Below are 21,096 nucleotides of genomic sequence, written 5' to 3' on the forward strand. Positions count from 1 at the left end.
TACATTAGTCAAGAGTATCCGAGTCCACACGTCTTTACAGCTCTGCCTCAGTTTTACGTCTTACGATCTAAAGACCTGTTGAATCTGCTCCAGATGTCTGAGAAATCAATGGTCGTTTGCTCGGAGGAAGGTGGATAGATGAACACACTCTAAGGGGAAGTAGGTCACTGGACTAAAATAACTAATGTTGCCAGGAAATAAGATTAAAACATGCATTTTTTTTGTTTGTCTAAAATGATGGAAAGTCGACAGCGACAGGTTTGTGTTTATGATTTAAGCAGTCGTGACTATTTTTGCTTTGGCTTTGAACTAAAAAGTACCAACTGAGAGGATTAAAAGTAAAGGATGTCGGCAGAACGTGGAAAGAGACTCTTGGTGGTTGAAAATATACGTGAACATCTCTGATGGACGCCAACATGCACAGCTGACAGTCAAACATTTCACCGAGCAAAAGGCAATAATACCATGAATAAAGTATATAATATATGATGAGACACATGATGAGGAGTGAAAATCAACACAACATTGAAATGTGACTTTGATTTGAAACCCTTAAAATTAGATGTTTGTTTCTCTTGGTCTAATAATGGAAAACACCAACCTTCTCGTAGCTCTGAGTGGACGGAGGGGGAAAAGGGATGCAGAATAAATAAAGTAGGGGAAGGAGAAGAGCAGGGGGAGAGCAGAGAGAGTAAAAAAAACACATGTTTGTTTCAGGTTTCGATGCAGCTCAGGAACAATTCGAAGGACAGGCGGTCATAGTGAGAGCCTCATGTTTCTCTCCAGTAAGCTTGTAAAACACAGCTCAGACAGCTCAACTCAAGCAGATAAACAAACAATACAGGTCATGTTTGTGGCTAAAAAAAACATTGTGTGTAACCCAGAATTTTAAAAAATGTGCCATATTGAAAGATTTAAATTGGAAACTATTTTTCCTCAGATATAATATGAAAGTGAATGTCAAACTCTGCCAGTCATATAATATTTTTCTTCTCCACTAGCTGCAGAAAGCATGTCGGTCCTACTCTTGCACTGGCGAGCTCTAATGGACGCATGACTTCTCGTCAATTTACCCAATATCCCCTGTTTTCTTGTTTCGGTGTTTCCATCAGCTGGTGTCAGGACGTTGCATTGCTTGGTACGACCTCACATTCTAGGCTTGTTTTCTGAAGTTTCCCTTCCAAGTGGATTATTTGTTCCTTGTATGGAGTTTGATTGTGTGTTCCAGGCAATTTGTCAATGGCCTGAATTTCTCTTTTCAGTTAGTTTACTTTTCTTTTTGGCAGTTCTGTTGTGCGTCTGGCTCCTCACTGTCCCGGTTCCTACAGAAACTCCTCTATTAGGATATAGGATATATAAAAAGAATATATATATTTTTTTAGGGATGAAATAAAGGGCCATTGGTGTGCTTTACAGCTCTTAATCAGGAGAGAAAGGACATAGTTCGGGAAAGGTTCGAGGCTTGTCTCCTATGGGAGAATTCACTGGCAGGCAGGCAATACTATAATAAGGAAAAAGCACGGAAAAATGTATTTCTAGAGGTGAAATTGAATGCAGGTGGACCTATATAAAGACAAATTAAATGTGTCTTACGCAGGCTAATCCCTTACACATATCACTATCCTTACAAACACATTTGATCTAGTGAGGATGCCCTTCTTACCTCGGACGTAGAGGTTGGCGGGGGCGGAGTAACGCGTTCCATCGTTGTTGGTCGCCACACATTCATACTTGCCCTGGTCCGACTCTTCGCTTTGCTCAATCTGGAGGGCTCCTGGTAGGGAATAACAAATGGTGCAAAGCAAAATGTTTGATTAGATCGTTGTTTTTGCTTTAGCAGGACATATTTAAAAAAGAAAACTATTATGAATAAATCTCGAAAAAGATTGACTTTAGATGAACTCTAGTTTAGTTTTGCCTTTTAATACTTGACGCGATGATCAGTAGTTATGACGTCATCTGTCTTAACTCAATCTGCTTCCTATTTTACATTATATTTTATCTATATATATATACATTAACCTCCAAAAAAACACATATTATTCTTTACAATTTATCCAATCTCCATCAAATCCTGTACTCAAAGCAATGTATGCATGACTTGATAACTACAGTATATTAATTATTTACAATTTAAATACGTAAGTAAATAGTAGTAAAAGTGCAGATATAGCTGCCTTTGACTTGATAGGCGAAAAAAAGATTTTTATAATGTATATTTACTGGCTTTAATCTTGGACTTAAACAAACCCTGGGCAGGATCATTAGGTTGATTTAGAGAAAGGTAGCAATTCACCATTGACTACTGACTATGATATCAATGATTTTGCTACACTTAAATTGCAAATTACCATATTTTCCTTTTTGTATATATATATATATAGATTTGACAACCAGTTGTGAGGACATGAAAGAAAACATCTTTCAAAGTCCACTCCAAACTAACACATCATCATTAAAACATACAAAAGGCACTTATCGTCAAGCAAGATGACAGATGAAGTGTCTTTTGTCACAAGTCATTAACCTACAAAAAAATAGCCTCCAAAAATGTATCACTTGAGGACAACGTTCTCAAAATGCAAGATGTCACTGCACTGATTATTATGGGGATGAGTGGTACTGCTTCAGGGAAACATGGATCAAACAAAAAAAGGTTTACAATATAAGAAAGCAGCATAACAAGGAAGAATAATTCAACCAAATAAACGGAATTTTGGTCTACTTGGTCACAGATCACAATTTGGAAGTAAAATGCAGCTCATAAAAAAATAAAATTGCTGCTGAAGTTGTTTCTTTTTTTAGGGGGGAGGAGGGTGACGGGGGATTGTGAGTCGAGGTCTTTTCAAATCAAAACCAACATTAAAACCCTCTGGAACAAAAGTGTCATCATGCAAATCTGAGCAAGATGTGTACGTCAGCACAACTTACAACCTTCAGACAACCCTTAGCTGAAAAATAAAATGCATTGGGATTAGAAGACAAAATTCAAAACGATGGCCTCAGCCAACAAGAAGGAAACCGACCACTGCCATAAAAGACACCCATAAAAATCCACAAATGGGATCAGCAGTGTGGTGTCACATCATTGGGGGGAAAAATTGCTTTGAATGCATCAACAACTCTCCTGCTCCATGTCACCCGGGCAAAAATGAGCCATTGGGGTCCTCGCCAGACTACTGTTTGCATTCCTCAAACCTTGAAGAAAAAAAGTCAAAAAGTAAAGTAGTTGCCAAACCCAAGAAAAGTAAGAAAAATGGTGAAAGAGAAAAAAGCACCGTAGAAACTTTATCAAAAAAGTGGTTGTTTGGGCTTTTTTGTAGAGGTATAGGAGAGGAAAGCAAGTAGAAGAAATGGAGTCAAAATAGAAGGATTTATTTTGCAGGAATAAAAAAAGCAGAAGTGAAGCAACGTTGTCTTCAGCATGCCTGCCTTCCTCAGCAGCTGTGCGTATTTTTAGTGCTGAACAAGAACAGCTAAGGGGGAAAAATGCTTGGTTGTTTTAGTTGGACAAAAAGAGCGACACATGATTTGCTATGGCCAAAAAAGAAAACAAAACTGAGCGTAAAAAAAAAAAAAAAAGAATAGTAAGAGGGGGGGAAAAAATATTCATTGGATATGCTTATTTGAGCCAGAGGAAGCATATCACAACTGAGCTAAACAGTTTCATGAAAACCAGAATACAAAAAAGGAAGAAAAAAAAAAGCATACGAAAAAACTGATGGAGTTTAAATGTAAACAGGACAAATAAGAAGGGAGGCAAGGGTGTGGGAATGAAATGGAGGTGATGGTTTCGTCGGACAATATGTGGGTGATTTGTTTGAATGGATGGCTTGACAACAAGAATGAATTCGTTTAACTTTCATTCTCTGAACATCAGTTCAGCACTCTTACCTCGTATTGGTGTACCACCTGGGTGGATAATATGAATGCAAATAAGATTAGAAAGAAGAAGCATTAGTACGAGTAAAGAGAGGCTGGGGGCTTTGGAAGAAGAATCAATCAGATTTTACAGTAAATAAAGATTCTGGGGAGAAGATAGGAAAGAGAGAGAGAGAGAGTGGTGTTTCTGTTCCCTAGTACTTGGCAAGAAAACACAGGTTCCATCATAGATCACTGGTCAGGTAGAACTTTTTCATTGGAGGGAAAAGCATCATCTTGAGGAGGCTTCTCTAAAAGCTGAAGTCAGTGACATTTAACGATTCCCTTTTGATCATTTCTTCACCCCTTAAACATCAGTGACATTTAGTGTTAAACAGAAGAGTCAGTGAGTAAGTGGAGGGTCAGTGAGTGAGTACACGTTGTGAGTAAGGTCATGAGGAGGAAATAACTAACATAAGTCTACCTTTATCAAGGATTTTTGAGCTGCGCGTACTTGGACTCAGAAGGTTCATTGTTGACAAGTCCAACACTGAAAATTATTTTCACAGTTTAGCTAGTTAAAAACCTGACGTTAGCAAGCCTAGTTGTTTGTTGCTGTATTAGCAATAATTAATGTATTAATTGTTACCAATTGTCTAATAATCTAAGAGACAAAAGCATCAACCATTCCGGTGCCTTATTATACATTTCTCTATAAACATGGTATACTTTAAAAAAGAGATGCTACTTTGTGAAAGTGTATTCTGCTTCTGTAACAACGTTTGTTTAATCATTTTTTTTAGCATTAGCAATGGATTAAATAAATAACAAAAAGTGCTCAATCTAATTCAGACGCAAAAATAATAACTTTCTGCTTTCTAACTCATTTACTTAATAAGCTGTCACATTTCTATTCCAAAAAAAAATCTTAATTGTTGTTGATGTATCTTAAAAATATGTTTAAATTGGTAACAAACACTTGGGAAATTCTTCTGTTCACCAGACATAGGTTATTTTTCATTTATCAAAATTACATTTTTTACTTGTCCTATTGGGCTGCAACACTTTTCCATCAATATTTTTTGACTAAGACCTGATAACCTTGTTTTAAAATCTAAAGATCTGTGTCTGTCATCTATGAATTTTGCTATTCTGGTTGCCTGTGAGGCAATATCATGATCAATCCTTTAACTTTGCGTGTGTTTTCTTTTAATAGTCTAGGTCTATGATACGACGATTTTCTTGTTTGGTTTCCGCGGATGTCTTGAGGTGGCCCTCACATCAGGAACCTCCACTACCTCCTTCTATCACCTCTTGCCCCACATTACCATTGGAAGTAAATGGTTGATCTTTAAAGAGCTGACTGTTTGAAGTACACTTTTGCTCTGAGAAAGGTAAAAGGTAGTGCAATCTCTTTGGGCATACGGCAAAGTCATCATTTTCATCTTCTCTTCCCTAAAAATACACAATATAATGGCACCTTTTTGACTCACAAACAATGAACTTGTGATTTAGAGACCGTGTTAACTCTTCATAAAGGTAGACTTATAGTACTTAATTATATTCTATCTCATCTGTGTCTAGCTGGATCTCTTTGGATTGACAAAATAGTGTGTGTATCCCTTATATGTGCCTGACAACTATCTGTTAGTAAAATGCATGCCATGCATTTTAACATTTGTTGGAGTCATGGAAATTAGTGGAGGGAGTGGTGTGTTCTTTAGAGCTAATCACTTACCAAAGGATTCTGTAGATTTAAAAAATATAGAGAAAAAGAAGACAGCATAAGTATTGGATTACACTCTCTTGGTAAGTTTGGTCAACAAGACTTTTATTCTGTTAGTCTTTGTTAATCAAGAAAAAGGAACATGAGAAAGTTATTCACACACAGTTTTCCAAAAACATGAACAGTGAAAAGGTTATAGTGCGACTTAAACAAAGAAAAGAAGTGACAAACAGAAACAGAAAAGACTTGTTTTTGAAGAAACTGATTAAAAAACATCAAAATATAAAACATAACCACCTTAAAAACATTTAGCAATTGTCTGCTCTTTTAATCATTTTCTAAAAGCAGTTTTTGTTTAAATATAAATGAACCACAATAATTATAGTTATTAAAACCACAAAAACAAACCAAAAATGAAGGAGTAAATATGTGGCTTCCTTATTTTATATACTGGTAAATAATTAAAGCAATTGTTGATTCTTGTGGTTCTTCTCTGGACTAAGTCATGTTTGGATTAGATTTTTAGAATATAAATTATAAAATAAAAGTTAACGGGGCTGACAAAAAGTCTGCAACAATGCAGTGAAATCAATAGAATATGCAAAAATCATTCATAGACCATAGAGACAGCAGTGAGCAAATGTGGGCAGCACAGATTGAGAAGAAGCCAGTAAAGAAAAACAAACAAAAAAAAACTAAAAACTGGAAATAATCCCACCAACATCCCATGACAACACTGAAAGACAAAAGGGTGACGCACACACGGCACACATCTATGCATATTCAAATTAGAAGACAGGTAACAGTAGAAACAATGTCATTACCTAAAGAAAAGGCAAATAAGAGGTTAAATTATGGAAAGAAGAAGAGTATGGGAGAACGCAAGAGTCGGGGAGAGGAAGCCACAATACAGTAGACCCTTCTTTATAAGCCAATCTCTCTCAGGACACCTACCTGATCTGAGCTGTTTGATCCGACCATTATTGTTGGTGGTGTTGACGGGCAGGAAATCCTTGAACCAGGTAATGTCTGGGTCGGGGTTGCCACTGGCCGCACAGAGCATGGTGGCGGTGCGTGTTCGCTCCACCACTTTTAGCTGTGGGCCCATGTCTATGGTGGGGAACCCAGGCGGCAGCTGGTCCTCTGTTGACAGACAGGATATAAATCAATACATTAGCTGAGTATATCTCAAGTGTTTTAACAGATGTAAGTAAGTTCATAAGTCGCTTGGAAAATGATAATTGCATAACAGTTTAAAACTTAAATAACACAATTTTTGGAAGGAAAACATATGACTGAAAAGGGTGAGTGACTGAGGTCTAAGGTAAAGATAATTAAGAAGAACTGTGTTCCATCATTACATGGATCCTTCTCACTACATCCCTGATGCGTTTGGCAAAGAGCTGCATAGTTGATGGCAGAGTTTCAGGGTTAAACAGGGTCACGCTCGTTTGTTAAACACCCTGTGAAACTCGACCTGCTTCGACTCCCTCTTTAAGTTAACTTGCACCTTTAAACTGTTGCTGCACCTTTCCCTGTTGCATCCGTGACTGGCACAATTTACTGAAGACTTTCTTTTTTTTTTTTCTTTTCCATGCGGCGACGTTAATCTGGAAAGAGTCTCCGGATGCCGTCATCTGCACGACAATCATGGACGGCTTCCAACAATGCTTTTGGGTTCTGGGCATGAGAATGTATTTTAACGGATAAATCTTTCATAAATTTGCTTTATTAAAAATGAGTGACTTCAGACTGAACTGCAAAACTTTATGTCCCAGCATGAACTTTCATGTGGAGTTACACCTCGCCCCTCACGTTCTCCTAAAGGGCAACTAATGTGTTGATCTTGGACCTCTACTGTACTCATCAGTATGTGTCTGTTCGTACAAAACTCTCTTTTCATTTAAATAATTACAGGAGAAAATATGCTTAAGCTCCGCCCACTGAAAATGCTTCGTTTTTCTATAGATTACATCTTGTTTACCATAACCACACCCACTGTGCTGTGATTGGTCAAACTTTAAGGTTTGTCATCAATCCCGCAATTCTCCACCTCTAAGGGACCCATTGTATAAACAAAGCTGGGCGTGATAACAGCTGACTTGAGGAGGAGTGATGCCGATTATTACGTCATAATGGACTTCGCTCTCATAACCTCTTGTTCGCTGGGATTTCAGACGGGGTAGAACTATATAAAGTAATAACTTCAAAACATGGTCATGATGAAGGACTGCATCTTGGAGAGGAAGACATTTTAAACATGTGAGTAAGTCAGGAGAGTTGGATTCTCACATTAGTTGCCCTTTAAAGTCAGCAACACACTTCTGGACTATAGATGTAAATGATTCACAATGTGATTCCAGGATCTGAGTTTTCAGGGTAATGCAATGTAATGATGTTATTGTGTTTTTAGATGCAGGAACTGTACCTGACTTACACTTCTGTATAAAAAGAGACTGTTGCGGTCGGTCACATGAATAGTCCAAGGTCACCGTGAGAGGTGGAATTGAGTGGGAAAAGAGAGGCATTACATACATTTCCACTCCTTCCATCTAGTGCCTTGCTGAGAGCTGCAGTCTCAAGGGCGGCCTAAGTGAGACAAGGGCAGGTGCTTCTTTCTCCAGCTAAACTGTATTTTCCACAATGGATCTACACAGTAAATGAGATGGAGGTGCGAGAAAATGCTGAAGTCACCTTCTTCAGAAGTGCTGAGCACTGGCGCTCTCTATGAAAAGACTCCCAATGACAATTTACTCACATTAGCCACTGCCAGTCTATGTGGAGGGGGGTTTATTTATTTATATATATAAAAAAAAAGATGGCTGAAGAATTACCTGAGTGAGCAGATTTTAGTAAACACTAAAGACCTTTGGATCCAACCCACACCATTAGCAGATGAAGGGTATTCAAATTCTAAAATCTTATCATGAAATGGATTTTCAATTTCCTTTATTGTTCAGTTTTTAAGTAAAAAACATTTTTTATTATTGTTCTATTGAAGCATAAGAAATTATTGAAATAAAGTTTGAAAGTTTCCCCTATTTTATTGAAGATTACATACGAAACACGGTAACATCTCCTTTACTTTTTAATAACCCAAAAAAGTATTTATATAACTGGAACGATAAAACTTAAACAAATTAAAAATCAATAACCTATACAAGCACCAAAACATGAAACGACTTTAATCTCTAAATATTTGGTCGATAACATGAGACATGTTTTGCATTTAATCTTGTATATTTAGGAGAAAAATATATATATATATATTATATTGCTTTTTTTATTTAAAAACCTCACACACGTTGTGGGACATTACAGTTCGAACCACAGGAGAGAAATCCTTCCACGCTTTTGCTCCTAAGCTTTGGAACGATCTTCCTCTCTCTCTCTGTTTGAAGCATCTAAAGAAGTTTTTATTTGAGCAGGTTTTTTCTTATCTTTCTTGGGGCTGTTGTGTTTGTCTCTATGTTGTTTTGACCTTTCAAACCATGTATTTCAACTGTGTATTGTTTGATCGTTAAGCTCTTTTTGACTCTGGTCTTTGAAAAGTACTTTACAAATATTTGACTTACTTACTTACTTTATTGACATATTTCCTAAAAAAAAGAAAATAACCTAGATTCTGCCTGTAGAAAGACAATTGTTGTGAGAATAATTCTGTAAAAAAGGGTTTTTCGCAGTGTTTTGTAAATACCTTTTTAACTGGCTGTATATGGTATATTTGAAATGAATAAAGGTTGAAATGCTTGACCAGTAGAAAGTGAAATTGACAGTCTATAACTAAAGGTCAATTAGCAAGATTCTGCTTTTGTTTTTTTCTATCCACACATGGCCAGATAGAGCATAAACCTTTCCAGTCACATTCTCTGACTTAGCTTCTCTGGTTACTGCACAGCAATTTCATTCAGTCTGACCCTTTTCTTTTTAAAGCGGAACAAGACTTTTCACCCCTGGGCTGAGGTTACACTTCAGGAAAAATCCCCCTAGACCATGACACGATGTATTTGTTGGATGTATTTGAGTGGATATAATCTCTTCACAGAGGCAGTCACAGGTCACTGGCTGCGGTAGCACAATAGGGAAAAGTGTGTGTCGAACACTATTGTTACTATGCTCAGTCACCTACACAACAATCATTGTTGCCTGCTTTTCACAGTGTTGACGTCCAAAAAGGTTTTATGTGAAATGCTTTATTACAACTAAAAGTTTCTGGCCAGGACTAGAATCTATCAAATAGTTGTATTTAAGGCAGTTAATATTGGGTGGCTCATTGAAAAGAAACAAAAAAAAAACATCCAAATGTCTGTAGGTCAAGTTAAAGGACAAGTTTTCCGTTAAAGGTGTTTCATTTTATGTAGTAAAATATAGCATTAATCAGTTTAACAGAATCAGAAAAAACTGTTTTCCTAAGTGTGTTTTTTTTTCATAGAATAGGTGCACATTTATGCATAAGACACCTCAATAAGCAATGAGCCTATTTTCATCAATGTTTTATCTTAGACTTAAGGAATTATACAACCCTTGTCGTCATGTGGGATTTTAAAGAAATCACCAACATCAACAGTGATCAGTGATTAATTCTTATAAAAAGAAGGACAGTAGAATCTCTGGGTTTTAGATGGAATTAAGAACCAATCAATGTGGACTTTGTATGATCCCACTGCACTGTTGCTTTATTTAAAAAGCCTGGAACATACACGTTTTAAGGCTGTTAACTCATTACAAAAAAAACCTCCAAAAATAGTTAATTTGGGTTAACTACTGGGTTAACAGCAGCCACTCCAGCTCTCATAAAACTCCATGAATCTTCCTTGAATGCCAATATCCCAAGTTTAAAATGGTAAAAGCTAATGTGCACTTCTTCATCTCGGTGGATGGATTAAATGCAAATGAAATTCTGCAGGATTGAGCCTATTAGTCACTTCTGCAGGTATTGTGCTCACTAATGAAAAGAGGTGACGGTGTGCTACAGTTGGTGCAAGCAGCTAATACTAATTTACTGTAATAGACTTAAGATGAACTACCCACTTAAAGCCCACGTGACATCAACATGCAGGCACACGGAAACATTTGTGAAATGCTCTCCGGGGTGTTTCATCAATGTCTTATGGCGATAAAGGCACCATGGCATCATGGCGGTACGGTTGAGGGATGGAAATGCACCATTGCACAGGTGGCTGCACTCTGTCGCAGTGAAAAATTGCATCCAAATATTTTGCCTCTCACTGATTGCTTCTACAATAAATCCACTCCGATAATGAATTTATTTTCCACTAAAATCCTGCCTAAAGGGACCGCTTCGTGCTGTTGACTTTAATAATCACAATGGATTATTAACTCTATATTTTCCCATTCAGAATTTCAAACTAATGTATTAATTACTATTTTTACCAGGGCTGATACTTTTAGAAAAAATAATAATTGTGAGGTTTGGTGGTATATGCATTTTAAACAAATCCCACGAAAGAATGTACTGGGATCACAAAACTATTAATGCAGAAATGTATTTATTTTTAAATAAAAATGTGGGAGATATGGCATATGTCACAAATTCAAACAATAGTAATTAAATAAATGTCATATATTATAGTACATATGTTCGTACGTACAGACAGTGGATGGCATGAATTCTAAGACAATGCCTTTTTATGTTTGTACATTCACTTTTTGGAATCCAGGAGAAAATGTATTTAGTCCACACCACCAGTGAAAGAAAATTAAGGTTGATGTGTTTGGATAAAATTGGCAAAACTTCCTGATAATCTTTGGGCTGCTGTGTTTGTCACTGTGTTGTCCTGACCTTTTAAAGATTTTATATGTGTATTTTTAAACTGTGTGTTGTTTTGTTTTTGAAGCACCTTGTGACCCTGGTCAGTGAAAAGTGCTTTACCAATAAAACTTACTTACTACATTGTTATAACCGTCATGAATAGTACCTTTATAGTCTTTTGGTGGATTGAACTTCATATGTATTTTCTTTTTGTTGTGTAAGTTCCTTTTTTTTTTTAAACGGATGAAGTTTGATATTAGTTTCTAAAAGATAATATAACTGGACCAGCTTTGCAAACAAGAACTGACACACATACAGATTTGTTCATATATATATTTGGCTCGAACACTCATAAATGTCTATACCCGCCCACACCCACCACACGTACCCTACGTCATGGTACACTTACGCTTCCATTGCACACACACAAAAGACATATTCACCACACAAATGCATACATAACACTACAAGCCTTTCATTCTATAGTTTCTGAGCTTTATGTGCTTTGTGACATCTATGTTCTATCATCCTTGACCCACTGAAAATTCTGTTATAATGAAAAAACATCTAACTGAAATAATTGTATTACTAGATTCTTATGCTGGCCACAATGTGAATATGCTGGATGTGGGGGTCCTGGGCAGGTATTGTTGCATGTAAACTTGTATACTAATCATGCCGTTTAATCAGCATCTTGATATGTCACACAAGAAATAGATTTAGGCATTTTTTTAAACACTATTTTGGAGAAATAGCTCTCTTGACTAGTGAAGGGTTGATGCGGCCTCTGATATACAGTGTATATATCTCATATATGTGTAAAATGTGTCATTAAGAGCTGCTTATTTCTCATGGGAATCTAAAGTTAAGTTGTAAGTTCTCTGGTCCTGCTGTTCTTGATATGGGAAACTGGCCATGATCACCACCAACCTAAATTATTACTTACTTACTTACTTACTTATGAACCCCTGACATTCGAGCCAAACTCTATTGTGGGTAATGACACGATGGTGGTATGTCTGGGTGGACGGCTAAATTCTGCTGTTGCCGGGAGAGACCTACACTGTTTTCAAGCCAGACTCTATTTCAAGATCATGTTGGCCAAACTGCAGTCTCCCCTGTCCACAGTTTGATTCCTGTCAGCTCACCCGACTAGAGAAATCCTCCCTGGACTAAGAAGACGTCAGAAAGTCAGTTATTTAAACTGCTCATTTCCATCTTTTGATTAACCCCAACCGTCGTTCAGTATGTGAAAAACTGCCAAGTGAAGTCACTTTCCCGGCACATGCTACCGCCTTCTACCATGTGCTCCTGTGAGCATGCCAGACCACCACACAAGTCAGTGAAGAGGAATGTTCACTCATTACAACGTAGACACACAGTCACAGACCTGGCAGAGAACGAGTGGAACATTATGCCCCTTTCTGGATATTTTATCGGAGCTGTCTAAATCTGTAAAGGCGCCAAGATCACTACGAACCTCCCTATTGACGTGAACCCCTTTCGTTGCACCGGCAGCGAGGACACTCGTCTCATAGAAAACAAGCCAGCGGAGAGAAAAGAACCAAAGTGTTACCCTTTTATATGTAACAATGACATTTTTGTGGTCCCAGAGACGGACACTGTCGTTGGACAAGATTTATATAATGGTGATGTGAAGAGTGCCATAGACCATAATAATGAGTCAACTATACCAGACTGAACCACGCTGTCTAATCTGATCAAGTACAACAACCGACTACATCTCAATTTCAAGGATTCAAAGTTGTTTGTTGGAATGGAGCTATTGAGGGGTTGATGAGGCCTAAACCTTTAAACTGTATCATGATACAGCATTCGCTGCCTTATGAGGCCTCGTTAACTTATTACTAGTTATAGCCAAGCTGTTAAGTAAAATTGAAGCTGTATGTCCATTTTCCTTTTAACTACATTTATTTGTTAAGGGAATTAATATCCCCCAAACCACAAATAACCAACATTTAAAACATTGAATCGGTTACCCAGCCGTTTAAAACAGTTTGGTTTAAGCACTTGTTTCTGGGATACTTAAGAGTTCAGCCAACAAGCAAGTTAAGGAAAAGGGAGAAAAAAAACAACTCATTTGTCTTGGACAAAATTATCAATTTACCAAACTGTGCTTACTTTTTTTTTACACAGTGCACTTTTGCAGGATTAGCAATCAGAGAGCAGCCCGAGTGCCGTCGTGGCTGTAGCAGATGTTTCCTCACACACTTTGTACACTGTTAAAGTCCCTCATCCATCTTGATGGCAGCAGTTTTGTCTTGAATCACCCCGTGTACAGTGCAGATAGTGGTTTGCTCTCTGGATTTAAACTGTGCAGTAGTTCTAAACTGAAAGGGGGAGTATTTTGTCTGACTTTTTCGGGAATGCATTTCAACAATCAGCGATTAGGGCTTGATTGTCAAGAGCCTCATTAAGGCCCAAAAGCATCATTGCTTCTGTTTAGGTCATATGTCGCAAAGTAGCAGTAACAATAACAATAAAATAAATGAATACTGAACTCGGCTTTTGATCATAAACCAGATGTTTAAATTCCAGGGTAACTGCAGTATCATACATCTTGTAAAATCCAATATTATTATTGAGTATACTCTCTTGCAAGGTTCATTATATGTTTAAATAATGGCAAAAATGTGCATATTGTGCAAGTTCTAAGAAGGTGTTTTTTGGGGCCACAACATGATGGTAATCAACACTTTCTTTTATTAATTTAATCCATGACTTCATTATCTGGTTGTACGAAACAGCTTGAACCCATGTTTATAGTGTATGTTTTATCATTTTAACAATAATGACTGAAGCTTCAAGGATGAAAGAGTTGTGCATTTGATGGACTGACTTTGTAAGAGTCTCTGTGGTAACAAAGCTTTTTGATATCTGCTGCAGATCCTTAAAAGGTTTAAAAAAAAATTTGCATCAATAAAGAATAAATATAAATAAAATGTTACCAGATGGAAACTTATGACCACCAGGAGATTCACACACCTGTCATAAATGGAACAATGTCACAGTACTGAGATATATGGTCTCATATTTTACTTCATGAAGTGTGAAAATCATTTATTTTTCCAAAGGAAAACTGTTTCTATACATCTTCCCGCAATAATTACAAATCTTGCGGCAACCTGTTTCTTTGCACGTGGACTGATCTGTCTCAGCTGCATCGTTCTGGTTTCACCCGCTGCACCGTTCAGTACAAATGGAATTGATGCATTTTGTTTTCCCGTCATGGGAGAGTGGCTTCTCATTTTCTGCTCCCACTGTCAAGTTCCAAGCGGGTGCATAAGTCTGTAGGCTTCTGGTGAGGAACAGGAAATGACTGGGGACAGTATAATGGGAATGTGAGAACGTAATATAAATCCTTCATCATGCCTGAATCATGAGCTTCAGGACTCAGACACATTTGCCATTCCATGGAGAGCAGAACGTCTGCTTGTACTGAGATGCTTTCGATGAACATTTTTGAATATTCTTGACATAAACGGTTGATTAAAAGGCTCATGAAGACACAGATTTGTGTCAGGGTTTAAAAAATATCTGCAAATACGTGACCTGAGATGAATTCTTGGATTTATGTTTTTTTCGTTTAATGTGCACTTTAGTCATATTTCAGGAATGTTTTTACTTATAATTGGGAAACATTATTTCATTTCAACACCAGCTTTACTTACGTATATGTAAATTCCGTTGTGTGTAAAAACGTTTGGCGAAACTGTAGGGTCTATTCAAAGGCTTTTCTACCTTGATATAATGGATGTACATAACAGCATATATATTTGGGAACATTTTCTCAAACTCAGACTTGGGTAACAAAATTCCAATTTTATTAACACCTATTAAATACGATTGTATGATTTACCAAAAGCTAGCTCATCAACAAAGCTAAATAGGCAAATTCAGCCTCTAATCTAGCCTTAAAATAGAGACTGATGGTTCATTCTGTTGTAACTCAAATTTACTGTAAAATACTTTTAATTAAATATCATCGGACCTAAACAGAGTAAAAAAAAAATCTTCCCCTTGCATGAATGTTTGATAGCACTAGTTTATAACAAAAGTTTAGATCTCAATTCAAATGTCTATCTCAAAGCTCCAAAAATACAGAATAATAAGATTTTCTCCATTGTGCCACATTCTTAGTCATGACAAACCATATATAAATATAAGAATATAATCAAATAATCCAAATCCATGGTTCTCAGTCGGAACAGACAAAAGTCTTGTCAAGGTTAAGGAAACCCATGTGGAGGAGTAAAAAAGTATTGGGATCTTGCTTACAAGCAAGAGAAAGATGGATCGTGACATCAATTGACGATCGATAAGGTGTCCTATATCATAACATAACTACAGTGGGCTCTATTAGAAAGAGCTAAGCAAAGGGCAAACAATGCCACCAACCAAAATAAAAAGTGTTTTTTAAAGGATTCTCTGCATTTACCATTATAGATAAATGGTGGAGCTCAATTATCTGGAGAGACTAGAAGTAAAACCTGATCCTCCTCCACATCAAGAAAAAACATTTATTAATAATAATAATAATAATAATTAGTTTTACTTATAAGGCGCCTTCCAGAAAAACAAAAGGACACCATGCAAACAGATCATAAAACAACAGTTAAAAAGACAACAATAAGACATGTGTTTTGAAGATAAGAAACATTTTAAAAAGTTTCTTAAAAGGTAACTATAAAACAGGAATCATTTAAGATGCCTCGCAAACATACAAAGGACGACTCCTACGTCCAACTAGGAAGAAACCTGGCGGCAGCGACACAGGACCAAACTCAACTTTTAAATGATTCCTCTCAGTTAAGTTTACCACTAGACTAGTCAACAATGGGAAAAGGCAACAATATACTCACAGTATATTGGCAGTTTTGTTTGACATGGCAGGGTCCTGCATAATGAATGGGAGCAATCAAAACTAAGCAATCTGCACATTGAATTATAAATCTCTATATAGTGACTTCCTTCCTCTAACAACATGTTAATTATGAAGATCGCTAATAATCCTGTTAGGAGTCCCATTTTAATGCTAATATTCTCTTGTGGAATCTGTCACCACCAGTGCCAACTTCACAGTATGTGGGGAGCATCCTCCAATAGATTCTTGACAGTAGTTTCTACACACTAATGTTGTCCAAATAAAGTAGCAACAAGACAGTTTATATGTACGAGTGTCATTCTTGTTCACCAGGGGGTCCTGGCACAAACAACAGGGTTGGCATGGATGTAGACTTCAGCCTATTTGAAAACAGATATTTGACCATGTACACTATTGGACATGTATCAACATTTTTTTCAACCAGCTTGTGCTGGCAACATTCATAGTTGGTAGATATGACATTTATTATGATAATGTATATGTAGGATAGCATAAATTATTATATATAATTTATGAATTTAAATGTAAAAAACAGCTTATGTGTAATGTCTGCATACAGAGAGTCCGTAATTCACTCACTTCAAATAAGGAGTTACCACTTGTTACCAAAAAGCCAACAAAGTTCAGTGTTGCTTGTACTCATCTTAATGTGCAGCTTGTTTTAGCAGGTCGAGTGAACTGTGGGGCCCGATGGGAGGCTAGATTGTTGAGCTATGGCCTGGTTGGAAGAGGCGGTCGAGAGCACACAATTATGCAACTGTGCTTAAAAGCTTCCCTTGTCAATGCTTCCTCTGCTGAAATATATTTTCATCTACCGCAAGACATATTTATCGACCGTCATTACATCATTATTGTGTAGCTCTAAACTCTATATATTTTATATTTGGCGAGACTGAGCTCGTCTTCCTGTTGTTTATTTGCAGAGAATAATGCAGTCTGGGTTCTGCCTTTTTAATATGTATTTTGTTTGATCAGAGCAGTCGTGATGGTAGAGAGTGGCGCTCTTTCTCTGTACTACCAAATATGAGCAAGGTATATAAACCCATGATTATAGCTCCAGGTTGTTTTTTTTTTATCTTCAACCAACAATCTTTCTAACACAGTTAATCAAGAAATGATAATTGATCACTAATACTGAAAGAAATGCTAAATAAAAATGCCAGTAACAGGAATATGAAACAGACGGGCACACACACCTCCGCTGTGTTGCACTCCAAAAGTAGCATAATCATAGATTAAATGCTTGTATTTGTCATCTTGTTCATTGGCTCACTATAAATACTCTTACATAATGATTTTTTTTTTCTTTATAAATAGCTAAGGGCAAAGCTTTTAACAATAATTTGGACGGAACATTTCTTCATCTTTTGCACAGTTGTTGGTGGAATATGTGGCTTGTCTAAACCCCAGAGATAACAGGGAAGCGAAATGGAAATGATAATCAGCACGTAAATGCTAAACTGCAGAACCAGTAAAGAGCAGCTTTGGCCTTTGTGTGTGCCCGTGTGTGTCTGTATAGAAGGAAATGTGACAGACAGTGAAGAAAATGGAATTGGGACAATAATGCTGGAGGATGTACACACACATACACACACTTAATTTGTGCCCAAGAGTAAACAGAGGAGCACTGCCACCTTTCTCTTTCAATCGGCCCCTAGAGACGCTGAAAATGGCCTTTTGTTGGCTCATTGCTGCGATAAGGACGAGGGGAGTGTGCTGGTAGTGGTGTCGGTGTGTTTTAGGGATTCGCTGGGCCAGCTTTTTTTTTTTCCATGGCGTGGAGGAAGCACTCTCAATAGAAACTCATTTGCTATGTTGTGTGATTGTGGACCACAATGGCGCATACTTCATTCAGGCAGCCTCTGGCTTTTTTTTCCACAGCAATTTTCTCTATTCACAGTCAAACAAGTCATGTTTCTGAGAGATATTACACAGCCCTTTGAGCTCAGGGCAACCATGCATTTGCTTTTCAATGGGAGGTTGTTTGTAATTAAGATTTACAAATAAATAAACAGATAAATGTTTACTCCTTGTGAAAAAAAAGGCCTTTTATTCAGCTGTCAAGTCAACACAGCAGTTGACCTTTCTCGCGGACTGGTATACAAACAAATGTAATAGATGATCATAAAAAAAAATAACAAAAAAGACAGATACTGCCACATTCATTTATCTCTTCAGAAGATCAAATGGGTTTTCAAAGGGAGGAGATGAAACATGAGTGATTTGAAAGTTAATGCTGAGCCTTCTTTTCTGTTTGATGCCTCAGGGTGGGAGAAGATGCTATTTGCATAATTCAACTGGCGTCTTAATTATTTGGTCAAAAATCCGTGTGCTAATGCCTCAAGTTGCTTGGAAATTAAACTTGCATAATGGACAAAATCTTATCAGGTAAGACCCAGAAACTGAAAGTTCTGTTGACATGTGCACCTATGCTGCATGTTTTCAATGATCTGATTCTGGAAATAAGTGGTTAGAAAATGCAAATGTCACATGACTCGTAACATTGACAGGCTTGTAAATTCAATAAAGGGTCACTTCAGTTCAATGATGTCTTACACCTAATGACTCTAATGAGAATATAATGAGAATAAACATGCCGTGTTCAGAGGCAGGGTGAGCTTTAAGATTGTCAATCTTACGCTACATAGTGTGACTGTGATGCAAAACCATTCAGATAGAACACAGGACATATTTTTGATGAGGTCGCTTGCCTTTGAAAATTTTTAATTATCTCTGACGAACACCTAAATTAATTAATGTCCTGTGGTGATAAAAGTACCCAAATCTCATCAGATTAACCTTCTTGATACGATCTCCTTGACAGATCTGAAAAATTACAAGAAAAATACTGATGACAGGGAAATGGGGCGCAACACTTAAGTGCTGTTGCAAAGACAGTAGGTCTCGCCCAAATACAGATAAATTGTAAGCTGATGAGTGTTGACATGGATTTTTAAGTCAGATTGTTTAGAAATGATAAATACATATGTATAAAATTAGCAATTTTTTTGTTTAGTATGTTAAAGCTGGTATAAACTGCAAAATTGCGAAGCATTTTGACCAAACTACCAAATGTAGTACCATATAACGCAACCGTGAAAAATCTCTAAATTTAGGACAATGGCGTCACAACACGATCTGGAGGTCATAATCCATGTGTTTGTGTCTTCACGTTTTGACTATTGTAACAGTTTATTTTGGTGACTAAACAAGGAGCTGTCTCGCTTGCAGTTAATAAAAAACTCTGCAGCGAGAAGTTGTTCTAGAGTTGCTCTTGTAGAAGAACTCACATTTCTCTGATTCTTAATTCTCTTCACTGACTGCCAGTTTCTTTCAGGATCAATTTTTTAATTCTTACTTTCAGAGCTTTTCATGGTCAGATTCCTCCTTCCATCAGTGATCTGATCCCAGCTCGGGCTCTGAGGTCTGTGGATCAGAATCTACTGATGGTTCCTGAACACGCTTCAGTGAGCACAACATATTGTTTTTCAGCATGTGTTATGGTTCTTCCCACCCTATATGCAACATGTGCTACATTAGCAGTCAGCAGACATATGAGTGAAGAGTCCAGCCTTACCTGTATCAGCTTTATTGGGAAAGAAACAACATTAGAGTGGATAAACCTACCACGCAAAACGGTAAGTCTGGTTGTGGCACTCGTCTCCCCAACACTGTTGGAGGCGACACATTCATATATGGCTTCATCTCGGGGAGTGCGCAACGGTTGAATTCTTAGCACAGACCCAGAGCCGTCATCGAACTCGATCACCTGCAGGTGCGAGAGACAGGATATGTTAAAGGAGATTTTTTTGTTCACACCGTGAGGGACCGTCTGCTGAACACACAAGACCGTCTAACAACGTCAATGGTGACTGACAGTATGACTGCTGTGACAGAAACGAAAGCAAACACATCACTATTATTAAACATTGCACATGTGATTCAGTATGAAACTTTTTGGCTTCAAGATGCATCAACAATAACTTACGTATTAAGCACTTTAGTGTCTTTACCTTTAAAGTCAAGCTGATGTTGATATCTGTGTGCATATACTCCATCAAGTTATAGTATAAATGACTTTAACAAGCCCAAATAAAAGTATGTTATCCACAATAAATTAGTTTTTAATTGTTAAAAAAAAAAAATCTTCACAAAACAGAACGGAAAAAGATTTATAAAAGCTTATAAAAAACTTATAGCAAAGAAAAGCAAATAAACAAAAGCATAAAAAGGAGCAAGTTGCAGGATAATCATACAATTTAATGATCTATATATACAGTATGTATATAAAATAATAAACGTGTGTGTGTATGAGTGTGTTTCGATTTTGGTCTTAGACTCTTCAACTGGAAACGTTTCTCTAGAATTAGCTGGTACCCTACTGACCTCTGGTGAATATTTTGGGGGGACATAAGGGAAGGTGGGCACTAGGCAGAGAAAAGACCCCCACTAAAATATGTCCAGTTTTGAGTAAATTCAAACCACGTTTATTAAACTTGCAGAATTTATCTCATTTTGTTAATTCTAAGGGGGGCATTATAATTGAAGTTTGTCCAATTGAAATACGATTTCTACTAGATATAATTATTGATGATTTATTATGATTTGGCTTTCAGTAACATTTATTCCTATTACTGAGGGATTAATATGATGTGTATAATAAGTGTATTAATTTAATTATTTGGAATTAAAATCTTTCAGAACTTTTGTTGTGAAAAAAAACAACAAGATATTCAAAAATAAACAATGAATAAGCTCAAATATTCAGAAAGATATACAGTAATTACACTTTTTGTTGTCATTTGGCCACTTATGGACGACCCTGATTAA

At 37.0% G+C, this 21,096-nt stretch overlaps 1 protein-coding gene across 14 annotated transcripts in view; it reads right to left on the reverse strand.

The window, feature by feature from the left end:
• The window catches only part of LOC148082299 (receptor-type tyrosine-protein phosphatase delta-like), a 346,341-nt gene that overhangs the window by 48,667 nt on the left and 276,578 nt on the right, over window positions 1-21,096 (reverse strand). For 8 of the 14 annotated variants that reach the window (XM_087789456.1, XM_087789451.1, XM_087789446.1 and 5 more), the window contains exons 11-13: window positions 19,894-20,035; window positions 6,542-6,730; window positions 1,664-1,774 (exon numbers count right to left, since the gene is read on the reverse strand). In XM_087789456.1, coding sequence (XP_087645582.1) covers window positions 1,664-1,774; window positions 6,542-6,730; window positions 19,894-20,035 — 442 coding nt within the window. Of the gene's footprint in view, window positions 1-1,663; window positions 1,775-3,894; window positions 3,913-6,541; window positions 6,731-19,893; window positions 20,036-21,096 lie in introns of all 14 variants that reach the window. The other 6 variants (XM_087789454.1, XM_087789452.1, XM_087789453.1 and 3 more) reach the window with 1 other exon arrangement.

This window comes from Callionymus lyra, chromosome 4 (genome assembly GCF_982586985.1).
Source record: "Callionymus lyra chromosome 4, fCalLyr1.hap1.1, whole genome shotgun sequence".
Classification (NCBI taxonomy): Eukaryota; Metazoa; Chordata; class Actinopteri; order Syngnathiformes; family Callionymidae; genus Callionymus; species Callionymus lyra.